This window comes from Perca fluviatilis, chromosome 9, assembly GCF_010015445.1.
Source record: "Perca fluviatilis chromosome 9, GENO_Pfluv_1.0, whole genome shotgun sequence".
Taxonomy (NCBI): Eukaryota; Metazoa; Chordata; class Actinopteri; order Perciformes; family Percidae; genus Perca; species Perca fluviatilis.
The window spans coordinates 29,471,292-29,494,830 of NC_053120.1; the positions used below are offsets into that span (position 1 = coordinate 29,471,292).

At 40.8% G+C, this 23,539-nt stretch overlaps 1 protein-coding gene across 1 annotated transcript in view; it reads right to left on the reverse strand.

Moving 5' to 3' along the window:
- Positions 1–280: 280 nt before the first annotated feature.
- LOC120566080 overlaps positions 281–23,539 on the reverse strand; it is a 101,589-nt gene continuing 78,330 nt past the window's right edge. Inside the window, exons 4-5 of the mRNA XM_039812324.1 lie at positions 16,292–16,497; positions 281–4,753 (exon numbers count right to left, since the gene is read on the reverse strand). Of these exons, the coding sequence (XP_039668258.1) occupies positions 4,534–4,753; positions 16,292–16,497 (426 nt within the window). The 3' untranslated portion in view covers positions 281–4,533. The remainder of the gene's footprint in view (positions 4,754–16,291; positions 16,498–23,539) is intronic.

The following is a 23,539-nucleotide window of genomic DNA, read 5'->3' on the forward strand; positions in this document are numbered from 1 at the left end:
AGGCACATGCAGATAACAGCAAAGCTCCTGCCTGGCAGGAGAGGTACCAACATTACAGCCCTGCATCACAGCTGGCAATGCTTATCCAATCAAAATAAACTACTTTCCTTATTTCAAGGTTTTGTTTGCTGATCTGGAACATATCTTATGTATGTTCCTTTGACTAAATGCAGATAGACCTGAACGTTATTCAGTGTAAACATCAGAGGCCTGCCTCCATTTTGATTCATTCCATATACAAGTATATAGTAGTTCAATAATTGTTTACAATAACACAACATTCAGTTATTTAACATCATTATTTCATATTTCCTACATTTATAAAGGAGTAATCATTTACAGTACATTTATAGCAAACATGCATTCAAGTTACAACAGTTGTATAATGTCCTCTGGGGGAGCACATAACCCAGATTATGTCATCAGGGTTATTTAGATGATGTCATCAGAGTGGTCTCTGTTTGGCCCTGTAGACTACAAACTAATAACATAAAGCCTGTGGTACAAACTGGGGGACATGAACATTTACCGAATGGTGTAGATGATGTGGTTTGATCTCTTATGTTTCAATTCAATTCAAAACTCTTTATTTTTCCTGGGGGGTGTGACTCAACCCCTCATACACTGTCCTGCTGCCCCAAATACTCACTAGAGCAGTGGCTCTCAACCCAGGAGGTACTTCTGCAGTTGCCAGGGGGTACGTGGAAATATCGTACAGTAGTTCAACTAATTTGAATAAAATAGAAATGATGCTTTGATTGGAAAAATATATCCACATATTAACATGAAGTCAACTGTAACACCTGAACACTACATGTTGCAGCCCTGAAGTTTACCTAAAAGTAATGAATAAATGTTAGAAATAACTAGCTAGAATTAAAAACAGTTTGAATGATTATGAAGAAACAGTTAGCTAAAAGTTAAAATAGTTAGCTAAAGGTTGAAATAGTAAGCTAAAAATTTAAATAGTTAGCTAACGGTTGAAATAGTTAGCTAAAAGTAATACATATATTGTTGAAACATTCAGCTTCACTCCAAGTAGTGGTAGCCTTGTATTAGTATGATTGCTGACCAAACCAACCTTATGACATTTCAATTGTATAAAAAATTAACAATATTCACTTTTATACAATGAATAGTGTTATACATTTGGTACATACATTGGGAATCGATGACGGGTTAGGCAATTTCATCTGACAGGGCTGTGTGGTACCTCAGACCAAAAAGGTTGGGAACCATTGCACTAGAGCACCAAATGTGTATTAATCCAAAACTGAAAATAGGCCCAAAGAAAGAAAAACGATTTAAGGCCGTTACATACCGGGGGCGTGACGAATAAACAACAGAGAAATGACAATTGGGCTGTAAATATTTTGCATTAAAGCTATTCATACCAGCAGCGATGCAAATTTGCGACAGTTTTCAATAAACGTTTCGAGTATTTGCCCCAGCTTATCTACCATGTCAGTGGAACAGTTTAAGTTCCTTCTTGGAAGCGAGAGAGAAAGTGACGGGAGATGCGGTGTGAGCAGACGAGAGAGGGTGATCAGAGCAGTGGAGATAACGTTTTACGGTAAAAATATCAAATGAATGGACAGTAGCTAGAGTCTGCAGTTTGAGCACAAAGAAATGCGGCAGCTCATCAAAACCATGTCTTGTTTCTCCGGGTGCTGAGTAGAGTGACAGGGGTTAACGTTAGCCCTGTCTCCCACTGTGCTGTCCAACCATGGTCGGGATGCCAAAGCAGGAAAAGCTAAACCTGCTTTTGAGCAAATAACTCTGAGTGAATTTAATTCCCTCTGGTAAACAGTATGCAGTGTAGGTTATATGTTTAGGGCTTTTATGGAAAATGTGTCTCGTCAATCCTCATAAGTAAACAACACAACATGATTGGTTGATGTCTTTATTTGCGGTGTGTTGTTTCGAAAAAGAATTACGTTGCTTTATCGCCGCGTAATATTCGCGTTCAGTGTGAAAGTACAAATGAGAAAAACAACAGCTCAAAAAAATAGATAGTAGTAGTCATCAACAACTCCCCAAAAGTCGACAAATAGTCAAATATATATGCAATCTCGCTACAGGCCATTTATTATCCTCATTTTGCACTCTTGGATAGCATTAAAAAATTGTCTAATGGGTTGTAAGGATCCGTCTTGTGTAAATATGATGCCACGTTCTTGTTGTAATCAGAGGGATTTACTGTTAAGGAGACCACAAATTAGACAAGAATTAGCTAGCTAGCGCACCCCGTGGTGCCCCCCGCTGCTGGCCGACTACCCCGGGAGAAGAGCGAAAGGTATCTCTGATCTCCTCCTGTTGAAGTAGTCTTGTAGCGCCGGAGAGACTGTTAGATCCAGCGCTGCCACTGGCCACCAGCCTGCTGTTTGGATCATTTTCTGTAACCAGCATGGTGGAATTAGCAAGCCAGCCGCTAAATGAGTAAAAGTTAACAACTTAATGCTTCATTCAGACGTTTGTCACAGCGTTGGAACGCAGATTCGGATATCGCCATATAAGTGACAACTTCATATTTATACACAAAACGGAAGCTTTCACATAATTTGTTGTTATCCACTGCTGTTCGAGCAACGATATAACAGTCACTGCAAGGCTGCTGCCAATAGAAACACTTAGTTGAACTCTCGCACAAACTTTCGTGCGAGACCTTTACACAAGTTTACCGCCTTGCACCAACTATGACTTGTTAACCCACACCGCCACTTCTGCATATCTGATGTAATTACATGCATAATGTATCTGCCATTACTTGCCACTACTTCATTACTGCACCATGTTAAAACCAGAGATGAACGAATATCTGACAATAATGCGCCGCATCGATTAGTAGTTTTGATGGTCGAATATTCAAATAGTCGACGATTCCGTGAAACCTCTATTGTACACCAGACTGACCCAGAGATTGAACATGGGTGTGTTTTTGTGACTCCTAAAGTCCTCAAACATGTGTTCTTGAAATGAAAATCAACGCACAAAATACAACATGGCTGACTTCCTGTTAGGAGGGGAAAAAATATTTTACAATGCTCCCACCAAATTTCATGGTTCTCTGGCACGTTTGGGGTCGGGCCCTAATTAAAGCTATGTCATCTTCAATTCATTTGTCAACAGGGAGAACAGTACAGGAGAAAGAACACATCCTTCAGGAGCACCTGTACCAACAGTTAGCAAGTCAGACATTGTTCCACCGACGGAGACTCTCCGTGGTCCGTCAGAAAGAAGTCACTATTGACCCCAAGATCAGTGAGTCTTTGTAAAAAGACGTGTCTTCATAGTTCAGAGTTAAAAAGCTGAACAAAATCAAATAAAACATAGCCTAGTGATATTTAACATAGCAGTGCGGCATCTGTACCACAGAGGAAGTTAGATGACTAGCACGGAACTGATGGCGTGTATGGTCATTCACCATACACACATTGGCTTTTTTGGGAACAAACTTAATGATTGATAGTTTTGCACTGTACATGTGTTTAACAAATACTGGAATAGTACAGGAAGGACCTTGTAAAGACTCCTTTTAATTGGGTCTTTAAGGACATGTAGTCCATCCGGGCCAGTGGCCTTTTTTTTGGCTTCACTCAGTCACACACCGGCACCACACAGTCATAACTACTGTAATAAACATTTAGCTCATTAGAAAAGGAGTGACTGTTACTGACAGAGCATTCTTCCGTCTTTCAGGCCACCCCCATTAGTGAATTTAAGCCTACTCATGCTTGTCTCGTGCTACCTGTTTAACTTCAATCTTATTTTTCTCTGAGAATTCCCTGTCAACACTGCAAAAAGCCAGTCACTGCAGGTGAATATACGTTGATCCACATAAAACAAAAAAACGACAGGTGACTTCAGCTAAGCTAAGCTAACCAGCTGCTGGCTGTAGCCTTACAGTATATTTAACGGACAGATATTAGTTATAGCTAATTGAAAGCTGTTATATATAAATCCGTAGACGATATGAAGGAAATATAGCATCAGGGCACTTTTTCCATCTGTATGATAATGGTTTTATGTTTTAAGAACCACAGTGGTGTCTCACTGGGAAGCTTCACTCTCATTTCTGAAGCAGCAGCGGAACAGACGTTGCTCTCGCCCCCATCCTCGTCACCACTTCACAGGGTATTCAATTAGCAGAAGAAGCATGGGAAATGGAGCCATAATGGAGCTGATGAGATGCACAAGGACAGGTGACACTAATCAGAGCGGCGCCCCATTGTCTCTGTGTGGACATCATTAAGGAAAGAGAGTGATTCCAGGCTTTTTTTTTCTCTCCCGGAGCCTGAACATGCAAGCTGCGTGCATTAGCTTCCTTATGATCAATTTGCAATATGTGAGAATATACCCACTGAATAAAGAGTGTAAGGGTTTGACACCAGAATATTTGAAACCTCGGGAACAGGGTTTAAAGTGTAAGATCTCATTAATGCCACGCTGATAAACTGCTGCGATATCTTGAACGGCTAATACCCATAGGATTTACTATGACCCTGTATTCTGTAAACTCATTATGTTAGTGGTTCAGAAAAAGCTGAGACATTCACTCTTCAACATATCCCCTTTCCTTGCATCCACTTGACTGGGTGAGGCCGTCGATGAAGCGTGGCCTGCTGCCGCCGGGGCTGCAGACTGATCCCAGCGGCCCGGACTCGTTCTGTCCCCGTCAAAGCCTCTGGGCCGGACTGTGAAGGAGCTCTGCTCAGCCTGCCGGTAACGACTGCAGATGTAGCTGGACAGACACCTGAGAAAACACCACCCAGTACAAACATTAGGAGAGAACAGACTCAGGGACTCAAGGTCTGATTACTTCATCCCACATATTTCTGTTATGTAGGTCAAATTAGCTACATTCACACTTTGACTCAAACCAAATAACTTTGTTAGTATAATAGTAATGATCAAGTCCTTCTCCCCCTATTAGTACCCCCTGTTGAATATCTCTGCCTTAAGCCCCTGACACACCAACCCGACTGCTGACTGTCGGCAGAAAAGGCAGTCGGACTGATCAGTCGGCTTCCCGAGGTCCAAAAAGTACCTTGGAACACAGTGAGGCGACGCCGTCTTGAGCGTGCGTTCTGCGCTTGTGCGAGACGTAATACAAAAAATGAAAACCGGAAATGACAACGCGTCACGTGGGTCTGGCTTCTCCAGCCGATAGTAAGGCTTGTTCGAAATACGATCTTGTATTTTACGAAAATAGTTCATGGAAACATGTTTCTGAAAACATTTTAAGCGAGAAATAGGCCATACAGTTGCTGAATCTGTCTTTATTTCAGATCGACAAAGGTCAGTTTAAAAGATTTTCGTCAGCTTTTGAGAGGCGTTCGTCACTGATCCCGCTCGTTATTTCCGGGTTAGTCCGACTGCCCGCACTCCAACCCAGCAAGTTAGGTCGGCCAAAATGAAGGCCGACAGCTCATCCGACAGACGACGGCACTGATTAATACACATAAACAAATAATGTTTTCCTTTAATGACAGTTTAGTTTTAGCAGCTAGCACCCAGCCTTTCTGGGTTTCAGGACCTCCTGATTTACAAATGAAGCTCTGAATATAACCAGAGCCGGTCTACGGAGAGCCATTTCACTATTTAGCCCCATTGTATCGAATTTGGTTGCAGTTCCAGCAGAGTTCCACTGGGGGTGATCGCAGGCGAGTGCAAAATGAATGGGACTCTATGGAGCTAGACGGCTAAATTTGTCTCTTTCACCTGATTGTCGAAACCTCAGATTTGATTGTAGTTTTTGCAAGTTCAACATGGGTTATAGGTCGAAAGTTGAATGAACGAGTACTTATGTCCTTTCGATTTCTTACAGGTTGAATCGTTGTTTCCCATAACATGCTAGCATTCTGCTAATGAATGCTGATTGGTCAGTGAAGGACTGATAACGATCAGAGATCCCGCTTGACGGCATCCGAAGCAGAACCAGAATGTCAGAGTGAATATTTCGACGTGGTCTTTAAAACATTAGCAAACCTCTTTCTAGCATTTGTATTGACAGGGAGAGCCTAACCTGTCAGCTGTGTTGTCGATGCCTCGAGAGAGAAAAAGGAAGCAACTCAGAGCTTGCCGTAAAGCAGTATCTCTGGCCGTACGATGTGTATGACGTCATTGACATTTTAAAAGGCTTATTAGAACAAAATAGCCACCCAGCAGTGTGTATTTTCTTAGCCTCCCCTTTCGAATGTAACATTCAAATTACTAGACAAAAAATTCTATCATGAGAAAAGTGGATTTTGAGGGGTATAGCTCCATAGACCACCATTCATTCTGCACTCGCCTGTGAGCGCCCCCTATATGGAACCAGAGTGGAACTGCAACCAGTTCAGAAGCCGGAAGTATCCCGAGAGTGGAACTTCTTCCCTTATTAGAAATTCTCTGATACAACACATGAAATGTACCGAACTTACACAGTAATGTCAAAACAATTCCCCAGTCTAGAATGTTATTTAATTTTTTCCACCCCCAAACCATCTGGCGACACCCAGATATTATCTCGCAACCCCCTTGGGGTTCCCGACCCCCAGGTTGAGAACCACTGCCTTAGAGTATAGAGGACATTACAGCTGAATCCAGGGTGCTGCTTGGCCTCCTGATATGATGTAATCACACAGTCCAGTGAGAACTTCATTCCAAATATTTAGGAAGTGGAGGTATTCTGTGCAATTTAAAGGTCCAATATGTAATATTTGTACTGTAATAAATCCAAAAATGACACCAATGCCTCATCAGATATTAAGGAAACATGTTAAACTGAAATACTATCTTTTCTGACAACAATGCTAATGTCAGTATTTTTTCTTTTTGAAATTTACATTCCGTGACGGAATTTATGTTTATGTTTTGGCCTGTGTGTTGTTATCAACTGCCCAGTTTGACAGCTAGGCCGGGTTGCCAGATATACCTGTAAAAACGTAAACCCAGCGCGCTACAGCTATAACGGTAGTACAGCCATGAAAGCAGCACACAAACGAACAGGATCAACGGAGATAGATTCTACCGAACCTAAAAAAAAAGAAAACAGCATGTTTCTAACAGTTGCGTGACCAGAGACGTAACAACCCCTGGTAAGACAGCTTAGATCCCAAAAAGGACGCAGAATTGGCTTATTTCCTACTGAACAGGTAAGCATATCTTCAGGCTAATTTATCACAGCCACTAGAGACGGGCATTTCAACATTTGTGTACTCACATTGAATTATATAGCTAGAGTACCCGAGTTGGTTAATCGCGAAAACAATTGAGACATAGCCAGTAAAGTGATCCCGACTGGTCCTGGCTAACGCCGCCATGCTAACCCTGTTAACCGCTAACGTTACCAGGAGGACCAGGCAAGCGGGCCATGGCTGTTTACAACGTGTAGTTCAGCGGCTGGAGCCGACAACGGTGAGTTATTTTAAGCCACGAGAGGGGGGCTGTAAATCTGGAAGAGAGGACTGTGAGTTTGCAGTGTGTTTAGCGATTGTTGCCGTAATTCTAAGCCAATGAAGTGTGTTCCGTCGGCAAGGTAGTGGTATTTTTAGCGTTTCGTATTGTAATTCTAAGCCGAGGAAGTGTGCCTGACTGGTGTGTGGAGAGGACGGTGAGGTTGTTGTGTTTTTAGCGGTTCATACTGTAATTTTTAGCCGAAAAAGTGTGTCTGTCAGTTGGTTACAGAGCTCCGCGTGAGCACGGGCTTTTATGACTGTCAATATAGCCAGCATATAACGTTAGCTACTCCGCTGTGCTGTGGAGTAATGTCTGGCTATGTGAGACTAGCATCTAACGTTAGCTACTCTGCTGTGCTGTGGAGTAATGTCTGGCTATGTGAGACTAGCAAATAACGTTAGCTACTCCGCTGTGCTGTGGAGTAATGTCTGGCTATGTGAGACTAGAATCTAATGTTAGCTACTCTGCTGTGCTGTGAAGTAATGTCTGGCTATGTGAGAAAAGCGTCTAGCAACATTGTTGTGAATGCTGCGGTCTCAGCCTGGCAACCCCCGTGAACTTCGAGTCTGGGCAGGAGGGGGCGGGGGAAACGACTCTCCAGTATTTTGAATTGGTAGTGCAGTAACTATTTTAACTGCTAGCTGCCAGTATTACATACAATATTACATATTGCACCTTTAAGTGTCCAAACCAAGAACTGTTGCATCATTTAGATTTGCATTTTTACATGTATCTGTATGTATCAAAACCTGCAGCAATGTAGTCAAAGTATACTTTTTTTTTCAATCCGGTTTCCTACTAAAAGAATGTGGCTTTGTCACGGAGAGAAATATGTCATCTTTGTAGTTCATGTACGAAATAAACAAGATATAACGTTATATGTTAATAGGAGAACTTTAGAGGTGTTGGTAGGCAGATTGTTTTTTGGACTAGCTATTTCCACTGTTTTTAGTCTTTATTTTCTTCAAATTTCAAACTATTCTTTTAAAATATTGGAGGAAAAAAGTCTAATGTCTCCATGTCTTATGCTTCAGTTGCTAGGAGCACATATGGTAGGAAATAAAATATGTTTAAAGTGAACATTTACACATTTAGCATTGCTAGTGAACAGTTTTCAGATATATTCAATGTAATTGTTTCCTCATTACAATGATAAAACGTACTATTCACGGAATTACATTTGTTACAAAACATATTTACTAATGTAAATTAGTTGTATAGGAATGCATTCTGAGGAGTCAGAGTTGTTACAGTATATCACTGTCTGGTGATTGGCCAAGAGATTACAATAACCACCTATCATGCTATGGGCATACATTTTCTTCTGAAAGATCTAAAACGTCAAAATACTTTACTCTCTCACAGTGTAATCCCCTGCTATTAGACAGGACAAATATGCATGTTTTAGTCTTGTGGTGGTGATGGTGCGGGGGTGGGGGGCTAAGTGCTATTATGTTTTGTTCATCTTGGTATATAGGAACTATCACAGCAATGAATGAGTTATCATGAGGTTCATGTGACTGATGTAGGAGCTAATCATGATTGCTTGACTCTGAGTTGGCTAGGCAGCCTCGTACTGTATCATTTCCTACAATCAGTAGCCACTTAATATCAAGACATACACCTTCCAGTACTGCCTACAACCTGATGGAGGACCTGAGGAATCATGCTCATTATTTAACCCAGACCTGCAAACTAAAGGAGTGGAAAAGGTGACATGCTACGAGACAAAAATCAGATAGGTGGGCCCGGGGACATTCTCCATTGGAAGATAATTTTAGTGATTTTAATACGCAAATGGAGCCTTTAGAGCAATTTGAAAATACGAGAAAACAACATATTGTTTTGATAAACAATTGCATTTTGATTCTTTTAATTGCAATGTCTAACAACAGGCAAGATGAGCCACAGGATTCAGTAAAAGTACAAAAGTATTAGCATCCCAATATACTTAAAGTACCAAAAGTAAAGGTACTCATTATGCAGAATGGCCCATTTTAGAATAATAGACTATATATTATATTATTGGATTATAATGACTGAAAATGTGTTTATCACTTTAATGTTGCAGCTGGTAAATGTTGAGCTAATTTAAATTTATTCATGTATATTTTATATATTATTTAACATACTGCTGGGTAGTGTGTAAATTTCCCCTGGGGAACAATGCAGCCTTATTGATATAATAATATAATTATTTATTTATTGATTATTTTGTAACTAGTAACTACAGCTGCCAGATGTAATGATGGAGTGAAAAGTAAAATATTTCCCTCTGAGGTGTAGTGAAGTCGAAGTATAAAGTACCCGAAAATATAAATATTCAAGTTAAGTACAAGTACCTCAAATTTGTACTGTACTTACGTTTTTCCATTACATGGTACCTGCTTGACTCGCCTAGCCATTTTTGTTTTTCCATTATAACATAGGAAAGCTTTTTTTGCACACCTTTTGTCGGACAAGTGCGTAGCATATGATCAAAAGTAGCAGATCAGGGGTGGCCAGATAGCTCAGTTGGTGGAGTGGGTGCCCATGTATAGAGGTTAACTCCTCGACGCAGCGGGCTTGGGTTCGACTCCTGCGGCCCTTTGCTGCATGTCATTCCCCCTCTCTCTCCCCTTTCATTTCTTCAGCTGTCCTGTCAATTAAAGGCCTAAAATGCCCCAAAATATTATCTTAAAAAAAAAAGAAAAGTAGCAGATCAGAAGCTTAGAAAAAGTCCAGCACACTGACCATTATGCAAGCAATAATTTATTTAGAAAAATACAATGTTTCGGTCTTAGACCTTCATCAGGTAAATTGTTTTTCCATTATGAAAAAAAAGTACCTGGCACTAGCTAGGTACTTGGTTGGCTTGGTAGCGTTACATTTCCCCCGAACTCATTTCCTGGTTCTTCTTCTCCATAGACAACATGAAATCATGGAGAGGGTTAAGTTTTCCTGCTACAGATTTCCCACCGTGGTCAGAAAGCACAGGGGAGACACTTTGCTTCTCTTACTATGCCTCTAGAGTCGGTACTCGCTCCGAAGCTAATCGTCGTCCCTCCCTCACTCGCTCCACCACACACTCCCCACACACACACACACACCTGCCGGCCCCGCTGTTCTCTTAAAGAGATCGACGCACACACCAACGCACAAGCATAAACTTCAGGCCACTTATGTAGGCTACGGCGAAAGCTCTGCGTGGAGCCTCCGCAAAACAAAAGCCAGACACATTTTGCCAAGGTTCAGGGTAGACGGTGTCCTCAAGCAGACGTCATGTAGCAGACGCGATTACAGTTCTGATTGGCCCATAGAAATGCCACAGAAATGGAATACTATACTACTACTTCTACACTAGTGGCCAATCCAATAAGGTCGATGCTAGCCTGGATAAACGGAATGACGAACTCATGGCAGTCATTCTCTCCTCACTCACTCAGACCCCACACACACACACACACACACAAACATTAACTATAACAGTTCATGATGCATTTTAATAAAACTGTTTAACACTTTTAAGAACTGTTTGGTACAAAGCAATAGACCGGACCGCAAACAAACAATCCCTCTCCCAGATTGACTGGATGTATAACCTCAGTCCACATAGTAATTGTCTGCCGAGGCAAATCAATGTCTCGGATCAGAATTGAAGCATTCTGCTTGTTTACAACACCTATCATTTGTTCTTATCGAGTGTGATCAGAGCAATTTTCCCTCCCTTAATATACGGTTTGATGGGACGTAAAAAAAGCTCAATTCTCGGAGAATTGGAAAACACATTTCTTGTGCTTTGTGGTAACTAAACTGTCAACAGATAAGAGAGTCCATAGTATCAACTCCGGGGTAATTCATCTTACAATTGTGCCGCTGTGTTTTCCTTTTGGAGCAGCTTGGAAATTTTAATTTGAGGCCTTTGCTTCAATGTCACAGCAAATGCTTCGTCCAAATGCTCACACAAAGGAAAATGTAAAGCAGAATGCAAAACGTGTAGACGCTAAGCACTGTGCTCTCTCTGTCCGCAAATTCACTTAACCTATGTGTAGTTGCTACTTAAAAAAAAAAAAGCACATTTGTACCCTTGTGAACACTTATATCTGCAAAAGGGCGATGAGCTACTCGTCCTCAGGCAGCTCTGCAAACTGCTGTAGACAGTAGCGTGAGGTGAGAGAGCAGTGTAGGCCACTTTGTATCATGTCAGCGCTAGCGGTTAGACGCCATCTCCACAGTGTCCCTTGTCACCAATCACATCCTTTTAAACCACCCAGGGAGCTCAACACCCCACACACACACACACACACACTCCCTTATCTGTCAATGCTGCTTAAATAATGTAATTAATGACTTAATTAACATTTCCATAATCTATTTTAATAAATCTAACACGGCATAATGAGAGTGTCTAACCTCCAGGCAATGGCATATAAAAATTCACAGTGCAGAGCTGCGTGGTCAGGACACTGTCTCAGCACCCTGACTCTCGCCTTGACAGTAAAGGAAGGAGAGGGCGCATATTGTGTGACAGCCTTCTGAAAGGCAGTTCAAGCCTGACGAATGTCACGTGACTTTGTGAATGTGTCCAATAACAGACCTGCAGCACAAGGATGGGGTTTAAAATGTTGAAAGGATGCCGGAGTGCCGTAGATGGAAACGAGAAGCATTCATTTGAAAGAAGTTTGTAAGTAGACTGTGAGGAAGAACAAATGATGCACAATTCAGTAGGTCTCCATTTACATTCATTTGTTGCCTTTAGCACTCTAACCCAAAGCTGCTGTGCTCTTTTCTTTTCCTGCTTCTTCTTCTGTTTAAACAAAACAAAGACACAATACTAAACAGAAACATACCAACTACCATCAATGATTAGTCTGATTCAATTCAATAGTTTTCAACAAGTAAGCCCACTCGTTCCTACGCACAATGTCAATGGTTAGAAATGGGTCACGAGTTAACACTTTCATTTTTAGCAAATGTCACTGAAACAGAAGGAAATATTGCATTTGTTGGGGACTATTTTCCGCTGCAGATTACGATATATTTGGTCCTCTAAGAAGAAATTATAGCAGCAGGACGCTGTACGTGAGATGGAATCAGTATAAAGTATGCAAACAATGCCTATTAGTTCTTGGATCAATTCACTGTTGGTTGTGGTCTTTTCGTGAAGAATATTGGCAATCTTATCCTTTAAATGAACAGCAGATAAAGATAAAACACATTGCACTAATTAACTAAAATAACCATAACTTCTCATTATGGCAAAAATATACTTTCTCAACCAACATGTTTCGTCAATTCTATTCACAACTAAACTATAACGACAAAATCTGACGAACAAATATTTGCGTCTGAAGTGTTGTAGCCAGGGCAACAGACAACAGGTAACAGAGACACAGAGGGTTCATTCACTGGGAGGGGGAAGCAAAACGCTTTAGCCCTCCTGCCAATATTATCGCATGTTACCATTTCATCAGGAGTAAGGTATAAAAAAAAACATACAACATGTGTACACAACAGTACACAACATGGATTCAACACAATCAAAGCTCGTTCTGAAGTGTTTGTCTCGTTTCTGTGTCAAAGACAACCAGAACCAGGGCAATGAGAAAAGAGGGGGTTGCTCCTCATAAGGGCCTTGGGGTGAAGTGTGACTGAGATGCACCCTGACAGGGGGCAGCATGAGGCTGGCACATCCCAGGCAGCACAAGCACCATGGGGCACGGATCATTGAGGCCCACCAATCCTAATAAGGGCAGCCACCAACCTCCCAATTGTACCATTAATAATGTAAGCATCAGTGAACAGAAACCTGTTTAGGGCAGTGGGATACCTCCAGTGTCATAGGTTGCATTTTCCAACAGACAGATACATGTACAGTATATAATGATATAACATATCTGAGGAACTGGTTTATTTCATTCGTTTAAAGGCAGGGTTGGTAAGTATTTCCAATATGCACTTTTTATTATATATTGTTTGAAATGGTCTTAACATACCGACAGCATAAATAACTTATGGGCTCTGAAAAAGGAGCAAAAAAGATCCTTCATCTGTAGCTTCTGTAATCCCGTAAAAACGCCAACCAATCACTGCCTCGCGGTCTGCTTGGAAAGAACCAATGAAATGCCTCCTTGCCCTGCTGCGCGTACTCTTTCCCTCCCGTGTATGAGCCTGAGCTCAATGCGCGTTGTTGCAGTCAAAATAGTCTGGATCGACGACGGTTCGGGGATGGGATAGTTCCGGCGCCGCTGGAAGTCCCGCCGGATGTCCCTCACATTCCGTTTTAAATTCCTGTCACATCGAGCAACATTAACTGGAACCTCTGAGCAATATTACAGGATGAAAAATTATGAAAATAGCAAGTTTTAAAGAAAATGTGGGCCGTGGCCACATTTTCTTTAAAACTTGCCATAAAACTTGACATTCCCCATGCCATTCCCCATGCTTTGGGGAATGATTTATTTAATGTAATCAATTTTCTAATATTGTACCTGTCAATACAGAACAAAATATTCTGTAGCCTATTTTTCCATCAATACTGCCGACATTGTCTTTGCTGTAATCAAATCAGTATATATTTATGTTTAACATGGTATTTCATTTTATCAATGGGAAACCAGCACAGCATCAGACACGTTTCTGGTGTGTAAAGACATAGAAAAATCCACGAAGCCGCCACACAGGTGACACGCAACAGAAACGCCACGCTCACACCACGCAGACAGTGTGTAACCAGCCTTACTCCGCAGCGCTGTGGAGGTAGGTCTATCAACTGGAGAATTGAGGAGGAAACTCAGAAAAAGTTGCCACTGCTTCCATGGTTGCCGTCTTTCTGTTGGACAGGTACGTTATTTAGGATGTAAGAGGGGGTAGGGGGGGATTTGTTGTTTTCAGGAAATGTCTTGTGACCGCCTGTGTGTGAGTGTGAGCCTCGAGGGCAGGGGGAGGGGTTAGGCAGAGCCCTGAGGAGATGCTACTCTCAAACCTTGCTAGCTTTTCAATATTACCAACCCTGCCTTTAACGCTTTGAAGCTACAAAACAACATAAAACTGTAATGGCAAGTTATTTTGAAGGATTCATGCACATTAACAAAGTGTTAGTATTTTAACAGTATAACGGTTAGCATGACAACATAGTTGAACCTCTTTCAACTCAAACAATGAGCAAATACCTGCAGCCGAGATCTGCCAAGAATGTAGCTCGTCTGAAGCTGCTGAATGTGTGGTAAACAAACCAATTTCCTGTCATAAAATTACAGCTCATTATGACCACGAAGTAGGGCTTCGACAACATAATGATGCAGAAGCACATAACCAGTGCAACCATATTTATTAATTACCAGTTCACTAGCCACATTCCTCGCAAAGGCACTTAATGGGGAACAAAAGTTACGAGCCTTGTTGAGTTAATTACAAACAGCCTCTCTTATTTTAGTTAAGACAAATACTGGAGGAGGGACAGATGTAGAACACAAAGTTTTAATTTTGCTACTGGCACGAAAAGCAGTTTAGGGTGATTGGAGGGTTACATCACTTCTACTACTCCCATCATATTTTACAATGAATTTTATTAAGCAGGGGAGCTTTTTGAAATCCCAGCATTCAGTTGATTAAGAACAGTCAATATGGCACATTATTTCAAACATACTATCAGGACTATTATTTTTCTTTTTTTTCAAACATAATTCTAATTCATCCAGTAGGTATTCTACATAAATTTGCAGCCTGATTGGGGTGCTGTTTTAGGCAATTACAGATTACATAAACCTGTATTTGTAATCTGATTACAGTAGCCGCCAAATGTTGCTTTCTAATCACAGAGTAGATATTGTTTATGCCAGGAATCTAATGCATTATTTACAAGCTAGATGTTGATAAAAACAGACTGTTCATTTACTAATGGTTTACAGTTCCGCAGGCACCATTCCAATTAGCAATATCTAAATGGGAAAAAGGCAGAAGTGAAAACAAGAGAGGTGGGGGTCGGACAACGGCACGTTTTCAGAGATGATTATTTGGATGACACCGAAACTCACTACTTCTTACTAAAAAAAATCACATAAAAAATGAAATGTTACTTATATAATATTGTTTGTATTTGGCAGATGAAAACACCTCTAAGACCAAAATAGAACGAGAGAAGAAACAGCACCATCACCATTTTTATCATTGATGTTCTGACTGTTTTTGGCATGTTATATGAAGTTCAGACCAAGGGCACTTCAAATCTAAAAAGTGCAGATATGAGGGTCAATTCATACTAAAGATTTGTTCAGATGCCATTTTTTCCTTCCTTCTAGTTTGACAGCCAGCCATAGACTTACATACTCACCAATACCGATAAAACATTTCAGGCAGTATCGGAGGCATTTCTGAAACTGGTATCGGTATCGGAATAGTCTATATCCTCAACGTTCCACTCCTGGGATTGCTCTGGTGCCGCCGGCAATTCTGCAGGATGTCTGTTACTTTCCGCTTTCTTTGTGTTGGAATTTTAAACTCCGGTGGATTTCAGAGGACCTTGGTTAACTGTACCTCAGATCTCTGCAGGGTAAATCCAGACAGCTCTGTCCAATCTGAGTTTTCTGTTGTACGACTAAAACAAAATTTTGAACGTACACATGTTCCACCAAAACAAGTTCCTTCCCGAGGCTATTTTGCAGAGGCACCTTTGCTCTGTCCGGCACTTGGCACCACCCATGACAATTGTGTCTAAAGAAATGCCAATAAACCAGAGCACGTTTTTCTCCCATCCCGGAATTCTGTGTGGACTAGCCAGACCTTCCTTTGCAGTGCTGCAGAGGAGGGTCTGGCAATGCGAGAGTATCGGAACAACTCTAATTCATATGGAGTAAGAAAAATAAATACTCACTTGATTAGGAGGATCTCTGTCAGCAGACCAAAAGAGACTGCTGCCACTTTAAAGGTGTTGGGAGGAGGAGGGTTGGTGAAGGTGGTCATCATGCAGTAAACAACATAAGGTACCAGAGCCAGCAGAACACACGCAGCGATCACCGCTAGCCACGTTTGCCACTGGAAGCTCAGCGACCGCCATGGAGAACTCCTCTGGAGCTGGTACTGGACAAGAGAGGAGAAAGCAGGTCTCATGACTTCACCACACAATCACAAAAAACATGTCTAATCACTGAAAAACATATCAAAATGGTTTCAGTTTTAGATGCATAAAAACAATAAAAGATCTCAAGCCACAACCACTGTAGAGGGTTTTTAGTAGTAGCCTATTGCATTGCCAGACCTATCTCCACAGCGCTGTGGAGTGGAGTGAAGCGTGATTTATGCTTCTGTGTTAAATCTACGCCGTGGCTACGTATGTAGGTACGTGGAGACACGGACCTACGCTGGACCCTACGCCGTGGCCCGACGTGCACCTCTCGAAAAATTTAACTACACATCATGGCGATGCACGTCACTCGGCCGTGGCTTGGTAGCGTTGCATTTTTCTCTACTCATTTCCTGGTTCTCCTTCTCCCTAAACAACATGAAATCAAGGATAGGGTTAACTTTTCCTGCTACCGATTTCCCACCGTGGTCAGAAATAACAGGGGAGACACTTTGTTTCTCTCACTATGACTCTAGAGTCGGTAGTCGCTCCGAAGCTAATCGTTGTTACTCTCTCACTCGCTATACCACACACTCTCCACGCACACACACGTCAGCCCCGCTGTTCTCTTAAAGAGATCGACGCACACACCAACGCACAAGTATAAACTTCAGGCCACTTACGCAGGCTACGGCGAAAGCTCTGTGTGGAGCCTCCGGAGAACCATAAATCACGCTTAAGGTCTGTCTACACCACAACTACATTCTGGTATAGGAGGGGAAAAAATGCTCTGTGTTGTTTGCATTTCTTTAAACCAATCACAATCGTCTTGGGCAGCGCTAAGCTCCGGACGCAACCGTGTCTCGCAAAATTGTCTCGGGAAGGAACTTGTTTTGGTGGAAATTCCCCCCCCCCTGCAAAAGAAAACGCTGCATAAAATATTAAATGAAGTTAACTGTTCACACAATACGGTACCGTGAGCTATTTACCCTATCCAGGGTTTTCATAAAGCTTTGTTTACAGTGACCCAAAATGCTATTTGGGTGTAAATGGACTGTTTTTTTTATATAGCGCTCTTCTAGTCTTAACAACTACTCAAAGCGCTTACATAGTACAGGAACCACTCACCATTTACACACATTCATACGCTGTGGCCGAGGATGCCGTACAAGGTGCCACCTGCTCATCAGTCAAACATTCACACACATTTTACACTCCGATGCACAGCATCGGGGGGGCAACTCGGGGTTCAGTGTCTTGCCCAAGGACACTTCGACATGGGACTACAGGGACAGGGATCAAACCACCAACCTTCTGATTGGCAGGCAACCGCTCAACCACTGAGCCACAGCCACCCCAGACAAAAAGACAAAATGTATAAAAAAGCTACTTACCCATGTACATGTGGAGTAGGCCTAAGTCTTGTTAAAATCGTGTGAAAACATGACACAATGTATTCTAAATAAGTAAAGAATGGATCATATGGATCACATCCAGATTTTAGTCATTAAAACATTTGTCTACGTTTTTTACTGTAAACCTACCATTAAAAGAGAATGTGCCCTGACTGTTTATGGTGACACAAACTAGTGCTGTGGCCATTGGGATTTAAATTGTGTAGTGTGTTTTTGGCTTAAAATATTTAATATATACTGAGCTACAGTGGGAACGAGTAAAACAGGACACAATTTTACCTAAATAGAAATCATAGTAATTGTAATGTGACCCCCATAATGGAGAATGAACAAACCCCTATTGTTGGAATAAACTCAATAATACAACCTGATTCATACATTCAGTCCTTTTTTACCTCTGGCTTGGCACTTCAAAAACTGTATAAAATACTTAAACAGTTAAACAGAAAGTAAACATAAAACACAGGCACATGCATAAAAAACACTGAAGCATGCATGCAGTCATCAAGCCGGCATGCAAACATTGGCTTAAATCCTTGCCAAATATCGCCTTGCTCTGGAGACAAACCAACCCACTTGAACGGCGTTTGATTAGTGTCTGGAATTCATCTGCAAATGCACACTTACCTTGTCCTCTTTCATGGCTGCTATTCATTAATTAGATTCTTTGTGCAACTGAGCTATCCTCAATGTTTAAGGTTACATCAGGCCCCAGTAAGTGGCTGCCTGATAACAGAATGCATCCATCTTCATTACTCGGCTCTCTCTGTCTAGGCTTGCTCCTCCACAAGTGAGCTATGTCAGTAGGTTCTAAGGAACTGATACATTTCATTGCATTCAGATCCTGAACTTTTGCCTCCTTTCATTTTAGTCACTCTGATTAAATTACTGGGTTGTGATTTCCACTCATATCGGGTTCTTTTGTGGTAATTTTTCCTTCTCAAGGTGGAATAGTGGTGCAGCCAAATGAAAACCAAACACCTTCTTGTGCTTTTAGATTATAAACTATCTCTGTGATGTGCATAGTAAGGATTGTCAGATAAACATTACAGCAAAGGAATTTGTAAATACTGTGTTAATGTCACATTCCATCCTGTCTATACATGATCTATTGGGTTTAAGCAACTGTAGCCACGCAAGTCAGTAAAAGTAGTTATTTTTCAAATATAGGCTCTATTAAACCAAACCATTTTCAACATCCTGGCTGATTTTTAAAATTGACTCTTAACAAGCCAAAGCTGTTGATCAGGTTCACAGTCAGGTCATTACATTTAAAAAACAACAACATATATTTCAATTCACTTGGAACATGGCAACTAATAAGATTTCTATCAAATGAATAGTTAATTAATCATACATCAAAAGCTAATGTTGAATTTTTAAATCTTTTTCGCATTTGATTTCATAATGCATACCAGTTTCGTCTCTGCACAGGCTATTAGACAGAAAAAGAACAAAAAAGTAAGCTTATTCCATCCTTTTTGCCAAAGAAAGCCCAGACATTGAGATAAATGTCTTCACAAACCAAACCACGTGTTTTCAATCTTAGAGGAAATATGAATAGACTCCACTCTCAAGGTAACAACAGAGTCAATGTGTTGCCACACAGTGAAGGCTTTCTTTTGTTATTAGGATATAGAACCTGATAATACAAAGCTGTATAAAAAAATAAATAAATGGAACTTAGTGTGGTGGTCAGTCCTTAAGGTTTGGTCGAAATCAATTGAACACATTTTGGGGACAATCATAAGAGAAGGCACATTTGAATGAAGCTGTTAGCGTCACACCCATCAGTGGGACCTCAGCCTTTAGTCATTTCAAGGCCGAGCTAGTTTGAATCCGGTTAAAGCTTTAGCGCTTAACTTTTTGATATTAATGAACGTCCGTTACATTCAAGCCATTATTAAATGAGTTGCTACAAAGCTAATTAAGACTATCAGCTCCAAACAACTCTCTTTTTCTCTGTTTCTCAGTATGGCTACGTTCAGAAGATTGTGTCGTCCGGTGACTTTCGAGCGCAGAAACTCAAGTGAAGAAAAATACCTCTTCTAAAGAGTCCATTGTGTTTTTTTAATCCTCCGTGTCCTCCTTGGCTACTAGCAACATCGTGGAAAAGGGGTGGGGCCGCGTGCGCGATCACAGAAGGCTTGTATCATGTGGACGTGCCGACAGTTTTCTTGCAATTACTTAGAATTCCTCATGGAGGCGACAGAAAATACGCACTATAGCTTTAAAAGCAACTATAGTATGTTCACTGTATTCCCTCGGCCTCAGCCATGTTTACTATCTGTGAAGAAGATGAGTAAAGTAACCGTCAGTATTGTAATGTAACAAAGTACAAATACTTTGTTACTGTACTAACTAAAATGTATACTTTTACTTCACTATATTTCCCCTAAGCATCTTCGTTACTTGCAAGAAATGTTTGTCGTACATTGGAGTGAAAGATTCTTCCACACAAAAAAATTCAAATTCTTTTTCTGTTATTTTCTTTCTTAATGTCAGTCTTTGAATTAGATGTTTAAGTATGTGTGGAAACCCTGAAAATTATGCTTTATTATAAGGAAGCCACAATAAAGTTCACAATCAAAGTTTTTCTTTACTTTTACTTCTAAAAATTAAGTACATTTAATATCAGAAAATTACTTTTGATACTTAAGTACAGTAAATGTCAGATACTTTAAAACTTTTACTTAAGTAATATTCTAAAAGGTGACTTTAACTTCTACCAAAGTCATTTTCTGGTAAGATACTTTTACTCAAGTATTGCTTTCAAGTACTTTATACAAGACCGGTAACCGTAAGGAGACAGACCATCACATCTGTCTTGTCTTTTACATGACTCTGAATTTAAGCAGTGTTTTAGTATTTTGGAGGTTAGTGGTTCAGACTGAAAAGGAGACACAATAGTCCATCTATTCCTTGAAGGAAACTATGATTAAGGACACACTATATGGAGGATATGGATCACAGGCCTGGCAGACCTACCTGCCCCCTTTTTTGGTAAGGAACACCAAATTACATTTCCTCTGCACCTAATCTTACATTCAAATAACACGCGGTAATCCACACAAGACTGTGAAACTATAACTTAAAAGTCAACACGCAATGCATTAACCCCTGGTTAAAAAAATCACAGTGTGTTAATTACATCCTGATGTTTTATGACTATGACCTTTAAACACTATACCAATCAATCAATACAGGAAGGAAGCAGCCTATTGGGAATATTTACAGTAGATCCTAAGATTCTGAAAGTAGGGCACTATTTATCCAAACACAAACATTATTAATAACCGGACAGTCAACCCAAATACATTTTCTGCATATTTTCCACATTACCCCCTCTCCCTCCAGAAGTACAACCAACACATTGTCCAGCATGGAGATAATTAACCAGATCTGTCACATGGGTAAAGCAAAGGGGTCAAAGGCAAAAATACAATATTATCCTTATAAAGTCATGGTCACACATGTTTGACCTGCCATTTCATTTCAATCTGATATAATATCAAAACACTAATTACATACAGGTTTTAGTGTTGTCAGATGTAATGCTTGGTTGGGAACAAACACCTACAGAGGCGAAGGGATGATATGGCATACCATAGTCAGATTAATGAATGATTTATAATTTGATCCCCTTTTGTTACTTTTGCTATGCCTGTCAAGCTTTGAATTAGGATGGCACATATGCAGTGTACAGTGATAATGGAGGCAGATTGACTCTAAATTCAAAGTAATTTTGGAAACAAAATGTAGCCTGCTTTGTCAAACAAAGCAGGCTACATGCTGTTGCGAGATTACATCAGCTGTAACTGGCTAGATAGGCTAATTAACATTAGCTCTGTGAGTTGAGTAGAAATTGTATCTATGGCAGACTTAGTAATGTTTTCAGCTGCCTGGTTTAAAGATGAAAACCCTGGAAAAGAGAAGTCTAAAATATGCTTTTGATGGTTACGTACATTATATAATATCATGCTCACTAAGACTGTTAGCTAAAGCTGACAGGTCACAGGCAAAAACTCATCAGAAACATTCAACACAGAGGTAAGATGTATGCTTATAGCTTTTGTATTTTCAGACAATACTAGTGCAGTGCATGTTTGAAGTGTGTGCCTGTTCAGAACGGGCCGATTGCTTGGTTCCCAGTATTAAAAAAATTAAAATAAAACTTAATTGTGTAAATTCTCTAAATACTGCTCCACCCCTGCTGCTGGATAGGGGCTTATACAACAGCATGCAATGTCTTTTGGGCAGGCTTGAAAGACCCACACACATATGCACATACAGAGAGTCCTCAATTTAAAGTTACATGTAGATGTTTCACTTATACAGTAGAAAAAAAAATCTAAATCTTAGGTAAACTTCACAGAATCGAATAAAGAACCAGTACTACTTTAGGCAGGCCCCCAGGAAGTGTGCATAGCTTTGACACAAATTGAACACAGTGGCCAAATAGTGGAATTGCAACTCCCGGCCCGTCACATGATGCCCTCTGGCCCTAATATACTTTTTCCAAGGACCTACACGTCTATAAATCAGTGGATATGTTTCACTTATTTCACTATCAGAATTTCAATTTGGTCAGATAACATTTGGAAAGTCTACAAGAGCCGCATGATTAAATCATTTAATCTCCATTTAAATTAGTGGAGCGCTAAACCGGAAGTAGCCCGCTCGGTCGGCGCAGGTCTCTAGTGTGCCTGCATTATGGGCCGCTATATCCAGTTCTTATAATACATCCATGAATTTAGCTGGTGAGCTAGATAGCAAGGTATGCTAACGTTAGCAGCTTTCCATAAAGCAGACAAACACATTTATTTTTTATAATTTAGCTTTTGTGTTTTGGAAAGATGAAAAAATAAAACCACCAAGACCCTAAAGCTTGGCAGGACTGTTACAGTGGCTAAGCTATGATAATTTAGACATACATTTTTTTCAGGGAGCAGGGTTAGCTAACTGTCAATTCCACCTTCAGATGTCATGTTCGGGGATGTTATCAATCATAGTATTGTGTCTTGTGTGGTTTATTAGTTTTGGGATGATTACTGTTTATTCATTCAGCTAAATGAAGAATCATACACATTTGCCATAAGCTGCTAAAATATTTTCAAAGGAACTGTACCTGTATACCTGTATACCTGCTGCAGGAGATATCTGGATTTGTTTTTCTGAACACAGTACTTAGTAACCTTTAACTGCCCGTTATCAGTGTATCGACAAACTTTAGTTAGATCTCCTAATTTCAGTTGCAACACGAATTAACTGGGTAATGTGGAAATGCCAAGCAGCGCCAGAGACAGTCTCCTGTGTACATGCTGCCTGTTTGCTAACAACAGAGATGAAGTTCTAGTTAGCAGGACCAGACAAGAAAGTCCATTAACTTATTGAGATTAAAAGCCTGATGCCTTCCCTCCCACCTGACCCTCCGTGGCCCCTTCCCCCGACCGGCATCACACCTCCAAAGGAGAAAGGTGATTGATGAGAGCCATCAGGCAGCTTGGAATCTCTTCTCTCATTAGACTCCTTATGCATCTAAGCTGTTTCAACCCACACTGGGGAGAGCAGGGCAGGGGGAAGGGAGTGAGGAATTGTCCATCCTCTGACTTTTTAGAAGATAAGTACTCGCACTAAAATATTT